This window comes from Pterocles gutturalis, unplaced genomic scaffold (genome assembly GCF_000699245.1).
Source record: "Pterocles gutturalis isolate BGI_N339 unplaced genomic scaffold, ASM69924v1 scaffold30948, whole genome shotgun sequence".
NCBI classification, from domain to species: Eukaryota; Metazoa; Chordata; class Aves; order Pterocliformes; family Pteroclidae; genus Pterocles; species Pterocles gutturalis.
The window spans coordinates 246-11,393 of NW_010119098.1; the positions used below are offsets into that span (position 1 = coordinate 246).

At 36.5% G+C, this 11,148-nt stretch overlaps 1 protein-coding gene across 1 annotated transcript in view; it reads left to right on the forward strand.

Moving 5' to 3' along the window:
• The first annotated feature begins 224 nt into the window (after positions 1-224).
• RBP2 (retinol binding protein 2, cellular) overlaps positions 225-11,148 on the forward strand; it is an 11,324-nt gene continuing 400 nt past the window's right edge. The window contains exons 1-3 of the mRNA XM_010076456.1: positions 225-354; positions 6,091-6,269; positions 9,327-9,428. Of these exons, the coding sequence (XP_010074758.1) occupies positions 282-354; positions 6,091-6,269; positions 9,327-9,428 (354 nt within the window). The 5' untranslated portion in view covers positions 225-281. The remainder of the gene's footprint in view (positions 355-6,090; positions 6,270-9,326; positions 9,429-11,148) is intronic.

Sequence of the window (11,148 nt, forward strand, 5' to 3'; positions counted from 1 at the left end):
CATAATAGCTAGTGGTTCTTTACAAAGGTCACTGTAAAATGATATCCTGTATTACTACTACATGTTTCAGAAAGTGATCCTTGTCTGCCAGCTGTTCAACTGAACTTTATTAATGAAGGCGAAGTTTTCTAGTGTTGTCACTCTGACCCTTAAACTGTATTATCTAGAAAACCATAAACCTTATTTAAAAAGACATGAAAAGGTTTATAAAACATTCTCTTAGCAGATCCTGTTTCCAGCCTCACCTTTTCATCTGAACTTGGTTTTAAGCTTTTGCCACCATGCCTGCTGATTACAATGGGACGTGGGAAATGGAAACCAATGAAAACTTTGAAGGCTACATGGTTGCTTTAGGTAAATGAAAAAATATTAACTATACAGAGATAAAGAGAAAATATTTCGATTATAAGTAAAATCCTTCTAAAAATTAATGAGACTATTTCTGTAATGTGGATTGTGGGATAAGGGTTTCTGACAATCACATTAAAAATCAAATAATTGTAATGCAATTGCAATGACAATGCTAACGATAGAAGCAAGAGAAGAATGTAGCCAAAGATATTAGTCTTTATTTAGATAAATCAAAAAACAGATACAGATGGGGAAAAAACCCAAACCAGGCTTCCAGATACAGAAGCTCTTTTTTATTCCTGGTATATACTTACTGTAACAGTCAAGCCACATCCTGGTTGGCTCTGTTAAAGAGGAATAGGATATTCTAGATCACTAAAGCAACAATAGTGTTTAGTACTTAATTAGCGCTTTGAACTTGTAGAAATTATATGTATCAATTGCATGGTAAAGGCGGTAAAAACCTTTAAAAGCATTTAAAGATAAATGCACAGACATTTCTGACAGTTTTTGTGGGAGTCATCCTTACATAGCAAGGAGACTTAGGTCACAGGAATTCTTAAACATATGTTTACATGGTTAATTAAGCTTAATTTCACTTGGCTATGACCATCACTGATGACAACAATATATGTGTACATACAAAAAAATATGTTCTGCTCTTCAGGAAACTTTCATTTACTACTTTGTTAACCTCTTTATCATTAGAGGCCTGATAGCTATAGGCTGTGTATCCATTGTACAGGATATTGAGCATACTTTTTGTAGATGCTAGTAGAATACCAAATCACTGTTGACTGAATGCAAGCGATATCCTTGTTGAATACCAAGGTCAAGTTTATGGTGTTACTGGATTTATTTTTCCCCACACTGACAGACTTAGTTTTTGTAATGACTGAGATAATTTTATGAGAGAAATGTCTTCTTTTGCTGCACCGATCATTGTTTATATAAACTGCCTTTCAAGCATTTTTGTTCTCATAAAGACATAAACCTTTGGGCCCAGGTCATTATGATTATGCAAGTAGTGTGCAGGAAATCCTTCCTCTACCTAGGTTTAGCAGAGATGTAGATCTTTAATTTGCTGAAAAGAAATAATAGAAGACATCAACATTTCTCAAGAATTTCTTCAGTATGCTCTGGATTGGCATTAAAAGAACAGTTCTGACCTTTGGACCACTGCATTTCAAACACCACAAAAAGTGTGGGAGTTAGATTTATACATGCATGTGAACTGTAATCTTTAGTATCAGGAGTCTTCTCCCAGCTCTACTACATCACAGATGAAGGGCATAAAGGACTGTTGTTTCCTTGCCATACATGATGTCTATAAAACTGATAGAAGAAAAGCAGCCATTAGAGCTGGCTAATTTAACCTAGATTGGAGGAGTGTGCCTGGCTCTGAATCATAAATCAGCACGTGACAAAAATCAAACCTGTGTTTTATTTTTATGCTTACAATTGATAGCCCTCAGGGGCCCCACTGGGTCTATGCACTTCCTATTCCCCCATGGCTCATCTTCTGTCTAGTGGTCATTGATTTCTATCTTCTGTTCAGCATTTGCTCTTCTTATTTCTCTGCCTTTCCACAGTAGCTGACACCACTGTAAGGGTGATGCTGATATACAGGAGCTTTTTCAGGTCAAAGTACCTTGCACTTTTCATCAGAAGTTGAGACCAGGCCTGTGGCTTCGTGTGCTTTGTTCAAAAGGTGTTGAGTCACGTTAATGGAGACCTAAAGAACTTGTTTGCTCAGATTCCAAAATATCTACTAAAAACAATTCAGTGGTTCAATATCAATGAATATACTGTATAGCCACCTTCCACAAGCTAAGAAAATATATTTCTTAGGAAGAAGGGTCTAACACATGGAAGGTAATCAGGTAATTAAATCTAACAATTTTCACATAATTCTCAATGTCTACACTAGTGACTGATTTAGGGATAACTACCACAAAATCCTTAACTGAGATGAAAAATTTGGTGCTTTAACTGATTTTCTACTAGTTTTATTCTCATCAAAGAATCTTAACCTCAATTTATTTAAGTGTTTGGATTGGAAGAGAAGAAATACACATAAACACACAAAAATAAACTCTCATCTTTGTTCAAAATCAATTGAAAATAGTTATAATTTCCTCAAAGCTTCAACTCTTTTAAGAGAGAAAGGCAAGTTTCACTATTCATAGTTTTTAGCCTTTGCATTTATGGAGAAAAGCTCAATAACTTCAGGGAACTCTGTAAATACTATACACATATACCTGTGAGGTACAAAAAATTTCATTTTTTAGAAATAAGAATGGTTGAGCCAATGTAATGAATTTCAGGAGAAAGATACCTGCTAACTGAAGTAATTTGAGTGCTGAGGTTTGACACTTACGTATAGTGAATAATTACTACTTTATGTGCAACTGAAATGTGATTTCAGCATTAAATATGCCAGCTGCAAGTGAGCCATAGGGCCTGTTGGTATGGGTGATATTTAAGTCAACTCCTGGTTGTCACAAATTGACTATTCCAGGCTCTCTTTGTCTACCTCAGGCTTATCTCACCGCCTGCCCCAGCTTCTGGTCTCACCTACTGTTCTTGCCTGGAGCCCAGCTCTCTCTGCTTTGGCTCTGCTTCAGTCCTGTCTCAGGTCTTTGCTCCAAGCCCTGACCTGCTTTTGTGGGTGGTCACTAGCCACCAGTCATGATGGTCATGCTGCTCTAGCTCTGCCTTGCTTTGTGGTGATAGATCTCACTGTATTTGATAACTCTCTTTTGATAATTATAATGATAAAGATCTCTTTAGTATTTAGGTTTATTTCTTCCTTATTTTTTAGGATGCAGGTTAAATACCTGTGGTATGCACATTTCCTTTCCCAAAGGATTTGCAATTACGGTAATATCTTTTCATTTGGCTGTAGTGGCCATCTCATTATTGTTCCTTCCTTTCCTTCCCTTCCAGAGAAAGGATGAGATTCTTGCGTTATTTATTTCAGTAGAGCTATAACATTTCACTTGCGTTTGTCTTAAAATCCAGGGAATATGTCAGGGAAAAAAAAAAAAGGATAGCAGCTGCTAATAACATGCATTTCTCTGAATTTTAATTTACCCACTGTAGAATTTAAACCGTGATTTACAGTCAAATTCAATAAGAATTTAGTGTCTGTCATAACACAAGAATTAATTATATCAGCTTTAAACTAAACTTTAGTTATTATTTTCATCCTTATATTCTGATCCTTTTATAATAAGTAATCCATTTTCCAATTTGATAATTCTTTTTAAACCATAAATGCTACCATGAACCAGTCTACAGCAGTTCCTCATTGCAGCTCAGTGGCATCCTTAGAACCACTTAGTCAGCGGATAAATTATGACTTTGCTATTATTAAATTAAGTGGACTTTTGATCCCTTTCTGATCTAATATATCCAAGGGGAAACTGGGAGAAAAATTAGGGATTCAGCCTACAGTGGGGATCATGAGAGTAAAAGAGCTTGACCCACTCAGTAGCCTGAAACAAAGCAAGAGGAAGAATGTGTTGTAATAAGGAATGCAATATAGATGTATTTTTTTATACATTGCCTAACCTGGGTGGACTGTACTGGAGAGGTACTCAATGAGCTTTCTGATTAAAATTTCAAATTATTTTCTGAATAAGAATGCTAGCAACTGGTTGGGATGAAGGAGTTATTTGCATCAGTTGTCTGGATCTGGCTCTTCATAAGTACATCATGATTTTTTATGTATACATGCATATATATGTGATAAGTAAATTATACTAATTAAAAACTGCCAATGAATTAACAGAAAAAAAAAAAAACCAAAACACCAAAACCAATGCAAAGATGTATATGGCTATAGGTGATTCTCAGAATGGAAAGAAATTACATGGAAAGGGTTTAAACACGTTCTCCTGCTTTGTTCCTCGCAATTTTAGATGTGGGTGATATTTTAAGTATTAAAGTGCTCAGGTTCAAAGCACAATGAGGTTTTGGTTTTTTTAAATTCATCCATCCTTATAATTAATACATACACATTTCCATACTTTAATTAAAGAATAGGTTCACCCTTTAAGCCAAAAATGTTGATTTTATCATAAACATGTTACAAAGTATTTTAATCTATTATGATAGAACAATATATTATTTTTATTGCTTGTATTGTTCAAAATGCAGTTATGAAAACCATGCTTTAATAAAACCTCCCCTGATTTTTCTCCAGGAGCTACAAGACTAATACATTAGTCAGAAATAGCATTTATTTAGAAGTGTAGACATTTTTTTTCCTCAGAGAGAACTAAATTTTATGTTACCTGGCTATAAATCAGACCCAGAGATACCTTTAATCTACCACAACAGATAAAATATACCCAAGAAGTCTCGAATGTAAATACTGAACAGGAACATTATTCCCCATGTTAAAAAGTCACAATTTTTTCAAGCCAATCCTCTTACTCAATGCGATTAGTACTCCACAAGTAGTATAATGACTCTACCGAAAGAAAAAGGGCTCCTTTACTATACGGCATTGCTGAGCTGACAATGATTAAATCACGTGCAAAACCACTAAAGGATGGCTAACAAACCAAAACCATTTTTCAATCTCTTGCAGAAGCATGTGAGATTATTTCATTTGCATGTAGCACCATGATAAGATTCATTGCCAGCTGGTCAGAAATATTTATTGCAGATGGTAATGCAGCTGGCATTAGGTGGATTGTCTGGGGCAAACTGCCATGATGGTAATATATATTCTCCTTTCGGTAACTTTCAATGCATTCAGTTGCAAGCAGTCGTCCACATTATAATGTTAGTCTTCATCATGAACAAAACAAGGATGTTAAGGAGATCAGTACTGCATAAAATGCTAACAGAATTTTAAACAGGAACTGTCAAACGCTGTAGTTTGATACTTTGCTGACTTTTGACTTTGAATTTGTCTTCCTTTAACATCTAAACTACAATTTATTTCTATATCTGCTGTCTAACAATAACAGATAAAACAGGCTTTTTATGTGATTTTTTCTTTTTTTTATTAATTACAATAATTTTCATTATTTTTAAATTAATTAATTCTCCTCTTGTATACTCCCACAGGCTATAGGTTCATCATCAAGGTAACATGCCAAAATGCCCTTGATTACATACTCATTCTAACATGCTTGTTTTCTGACCAGGAATATTCTGAGAACCTTCTTTTGGGGGTGGCCAACATTTGTAACCCCGCAGGACACATACCAGTACCCTCATACGCCCAAGAGCTACGTGATTTACACTGCACGCTTAGAAAAGGGACCGGCTCCCAGGCACAAGATGATAATAGCACTTCTGGCATCCCAGATTCACGTATGAATGAGGCCAAAAAGGCAATGTCAGTCTTAATAGCCTCTGTTGTTTCACATTCTCAAAAAAACATGGAAATTCAGGTGATTTAACATGCCAATATCTATTCACTACTGGTTGTATGTTGTAGCTCTGCTCATAACATTCCCACAGATATCCTGTTAATAAAAAAATTGTAATCAGTAGAAGATCCTCATATTGAAAGTCTACTTGCTAACACAAGTTTATTTTTCTTTGAAATGATCTTTGTCTCTGGGAAATGCTGCAGGTAAAAGTGTCATTTGTGGAACTATGTTCCACATAAAATGTTATTTTTCTGATGTGTAAATATAAGTTTTGTGGGTTTTTATTTTTGGCAACAAACATTGAAATTTTCATTGTGATACTCTCTTTTCTGTTTTTTGGCAGATATTGATTTTGCGACTCGTAAGGTTGCAAAACACTTGAAACAAACAAAGGAGATTATTCAAGATGGAGATAATTTTAAAACAAAAACACTCAGTACTTTCAGAAACTATGAACTGAATTACACCGTGGGAGTGGAGTTTGAAGAGCATACCAAAGGACTGGATAATCGAGTGGTAAAGGTAAGAATTTGGTACCTGATAACTGTTTACACCACAATCAGTAGCAGGAGTGTGCAGTTCCAAAAATCAGCTGAATACATGAAAAAAACCTTCAATATTTTACAGACATCAGAGGATTCCTATAAAGCACAAATAATTTGCATCTTGAGACAGTTTTCTCTCCTGCTACAATCATTTATTGTAAATGCAAATCAGGATGGTTACTCAGATACGTGAGGACAGTCATTAATTAGATGTTTTTCTAGTAGGGAATTTTTCCAGCTTTTCTATGATACAACTTTATGTATTTAGAAAGTAGCAAAACTGTATTTTTAACTATGTATATTCCTTAATGAAACTGTAAATTCATTCTTTTTAATTTAGGACTTTCTCCATGTCAAAACAAATTTTCAGTTCTGAATGGCTAGGTTCACACTGTATTTTTAATCTGAGCCTGCTCAACCTCAGTTGGACAGTTTAAACAGTTGGACACTGTTAAAAACAAACCTGCACTCAGCTATTATCCTTAAGGGAGCTTTGGGAGGGGACAAGAAAAAACGTGAGCCAAAGCTACCAGTGACACAGGTGGCAGGCCTACTGGCAGCGGCAGACAGGCAAGGAGGCCCAGCGGTGCATGTTTTAATATCTTTGGGACTACAGGAGGAACCTGAGCTCAAAATTCCCCTAGGAAACTATGTTCAGACACCAGTGAGGTACATGGACAAGTAACATTTGGATCTAGGACCATATTGTATGTTAGCCCATGCCCTACGTCCTAAGACAGACAGAGTCAACTAATAAGTCTTCCCATGAGGCATTCGAACAAGACTGTCAGAGAAGTGAGGAAAAAAATACATACGAGCACTGACTAAATTCACATACTGAATTCAGCTTCATGTTTCTGTATCAATACTGCTTCTGTTGTACTCTCTTCTCACCCCTAATGTAATTAAGGAAGATTTTCAAAGGTAGAAAGGCCAGTAGATCTTAAATTTCCATTGATCATCCCCTTCAGAGTCTTGGTAATCTTGCCTCACCTGCCTGTCTTTGTCACCATTCACTGAATCTACTCTTATCAACTCTTCTGCCAATTACCACTGTTTTACTCTTCCACTCAGCTTTCAGCTCTCTTCCTCTTCTCCAGACATATGCTTTCTTTTCCATCAGTATCTTCTCAATAAATAAGGTTTCAGAACTTGTTGCCAAACTCTGAGAAGCTGAGATCAAAGCTCACTGTCAACAAGACCTGTTTTGCTTTGGCAATTGCCACAGGAAATTGGCAGCATAAAGGACATGTTTGAACTCACATCATCTTTTACTGGAGTGGCACAAATTTAACATTTTTTATTGTTTATTCACTATGAATCACTTTTCATTCTCAAACTAACTTTGTGCAGTGCAATTCCTGTGCCTTCTTCCAAATGATTTCTATTCACAGCACTGTAAGCCATCAAATAAGAAGACCCATTTTTTTACCAGTATCCTGAATATCCCTCTCTAAATTCTTCCTACCACTTTCTCCAGTGAGCACTGGGTGGGACATGTTCCTGTGACAGAGTTTATGTTTTAAAACATTGTTCCCCCATCTCTTCAGATCAGTTGAAGGCATTGATAAGGATCTAAGGACTCATTAGTTGCATTACTCCTTAAATCCACAGACTAATGCTCCTTGAGTGCTCTTCACCACCACCAAAGCCATTGCCTTTCTGTGCAAAATCATTTCACTTGCAGACTCTCCTCTTCATTATCAATTATTTGGAAGGAAGGAAGGAAAAACAGCTTGTACAATTATAACCCTACCTGGTTTAATCATTTTTGCCTAATATTATTTTCTAAAGAAAATATGTTATTGGTTTTTAAGAAGAGGAGAAAGAAAAAGGAAGCCTATCATGCCATTATTCTCTAGACCACTCTAAAAGAATTTTCCGGACATTTTAGTAAGAAAACAATGCCTCAAACACCTTGAAGTTAGATGAAGGTAATAAAACTGCTAGGGAACATTTAAATGTGAAGAGGACATGGATAATTTAAAGAGCATGTAGCTTAAAAATTCTGTAAATAAGAAAGAAGTTAACTGAAATGGAATGAGTTTTGTCTTGTTAATAGAAAGCTCCCTCATAGGAGAAATAAATCATCCAGTGCTGAACTAGAAAATGAATTAAGCTCCCAATACTCTTGGAGCTTTTTAATAACTGAACTTCCACAGACTATAACTGGCCTCTGATGAGTATTTGCCTATGATACATGGTTAAATGTTTCCCTAAAGTACAATGGTTCAAACCTAGAACAATTCAAACAAAGTTGCTTTGAATTTACTCTAGTGCATCTGAGAAGTTAGTGTGTAAAGAGAATTTTTCCTTAGAGATAGGGTGATCTTGCTCCTGGACAAGAATCAGCATAGCCAATACCCTGTTTATTGCTGATAGACTCTGAAACACACCAAATCATGAAGTGGTTGAGGATGGAAGGGACCTCTTGAGATCACCTAGTCCAACCCCTCTGCTCTAGCAGGGTCAGCTAGAGCACGTTGTCCAGCTTATGGTCATATTTCTCTAAAAGTCTTTTGTGAAAGTGCAACGATGCTATAAAATAAATACATTTATTGTATGAGATGATATTAACATATACTTCCTCTTGTCATTTTATGAAGAGCTAGAAAAGGTGTTAGCATGGCACTAGTGGGTATAAGCCCCCAGGTCTTCACTCATGAAACCTTAAAATATTTTTATTAATGTCTTTAAACAGCAAGAAAAGAAAAATACAATTTGCATACATTGCACAAGCATCTGTTAATTCACTCAGCAATTCACTAGTTAGTATGAACATTTTATATTCATGCATGTGAAGAAATACACGGAAATCACACCAAGGCACTATAAAAGCTTTCCTTCAAAAAGCTGTTGTCATCTTGAACGTGTTCGGGTTTTGGTTGAATGGCTAATTGGGGTTTTTTTAGGAGGAAGATGGACAATGGTAGGAAGCAATTGTAATTGAGTCTTCTCAGTTTGACTGAGCTTCTTTACATGTATTCATGAACTTCCTGTTAATAGATCTGAGTTAATTATCTGATTCATGCAGACACTAGTGACCTGGGATGGTGACAAACTGGTATGTGTTCAGCAAGGTGAAAAGAAAAACAGGGGCTGGAAGCATTGGATTGAAGGGGACCTACTGCATCTGGTAAGGGCTGCTATACAGGTACATAGCACATAACTGAGACTGCAACAAAGGACAATTCTTCCATTTCCAAGGTTTTGTTACTTGTTCTAGTTAGAATGGCCTTTATTTAGACAGCTCTGATCTCTGAACTCTAAGAAAATCCCCCTCCTGCTACAACTTAGGAATGTTCAGTTTCTTTCTACCTGCTCCCAATTAAGTCATAATCCTGCAGTGGTTTTTTTTGCTCCAGTTCACTGCCCTCCAGCTATTAACCCTTCTTGTTACATTGCACCTCTAACATGATCTCATTCTCATATAATCAGTAGTAGAAAACAAACAAACAAACAAACAAACAAAACATATGGGAAAGATTGCAAGATAAATATTAATTTTTCTTCTGAAAGAAGCACTACAAAATTTTAGCATACTATGCTGTAATACAGATCAGAAACCTCTGGATACTCAAGAGAATCCTGCAAACAACCTACACTGCAATTATTTTGTGCTAGTACAATAAAAAAGATAAAACACTCATACATCTGAGTTAGTAACCTGGAACCCAACGGTAAATGAGGTGAGTCCAAGAGAGACCAGAAGAGCCTGTGCAGGAAATAAGCAGTCAGTGAAGTCCGTAAAGATTTCAAAATAATAGATACATAATGATGATTCCAGACTTTCTTGGGAGATCAATAAAGAAATGAGCATGATAATGTTGGATGGTGCAGTAGGTGGGTGCAGAAAGATTATGGAGGAGAGCTCATTGTTTCTAACACATGATTTGCATCTAGGTATCTACTCCTTCACCAGTTTACCCTACAGATAGTTGGCATGGCCAGCCACATTGCCTCAAGACTGTGTGTCCAAAAGGTCAAAGCAATGAGTTAAAAACCAGTATCTGCCACCTAACTAAAAGCCAGCTGTCCAGCACACTTTTTCAAATCTGTTTTAAAACATATTCAAAACCTGACATAAAAGAAGTTCAACATGCTGGCACCACGATTCAGACTAAGATTAGTGGAAACAGAGAGACCAGGTAGATTCTGACAACAATCTTCAGAAATTCTATTGCTGGTTTGGCCAATTGCTGGCCAAAAAGCCAGCCTCAGCTCACCTCCAAGTCTGATTTGGCACAGGAATGCTGGCTAATCAGAAGACTAACCAAACTGACTGCATTGCAATGTGCAGCTATGCCAAACCTGACGTAAAAGAAGTTCGACATGCTGGCACCACGATTCAAACTAAATTAGTGGAAACAGAGAAACCAAGTAGATTCTGACAACAATCTTCAGAAATTCTATTGCTGGTTTGGCCAATTGCTGGCCAAAAAGCCAGCCTCAGCTCACCTCCAAGTCTGATTTGGCACAGGAATGCTGCTAATCAGAAGACTAACCAAACTGACTGCATTGCAATGTGCAGCTATGCCAGTCTTTAAGAGGTCAGCTGCAACACTGGGCAAAAATGGTGTATTGTTCTGGCCCCAGAAAAATGGCTGGGTGCATCTCTGAAAAAAGTGTCCTCGTCTTTTTAAAGTATCCTCCATTCTTTTCATTTCCTTATTTCATTGCTTCTCATGAATTATGAGGTAACATGTGAATTATAAACTATTACAGTATATTGTTTTAGTAACAGAGCATGAAAAAGCCTTGCATTAAAGAGCAATTTTTGTGGCTTTTTCATGTTTATTCTTCTTCGAGCTCAATTCAAGTGTCAAAATCTAATTACTGCAACCTGTGGTGCATTC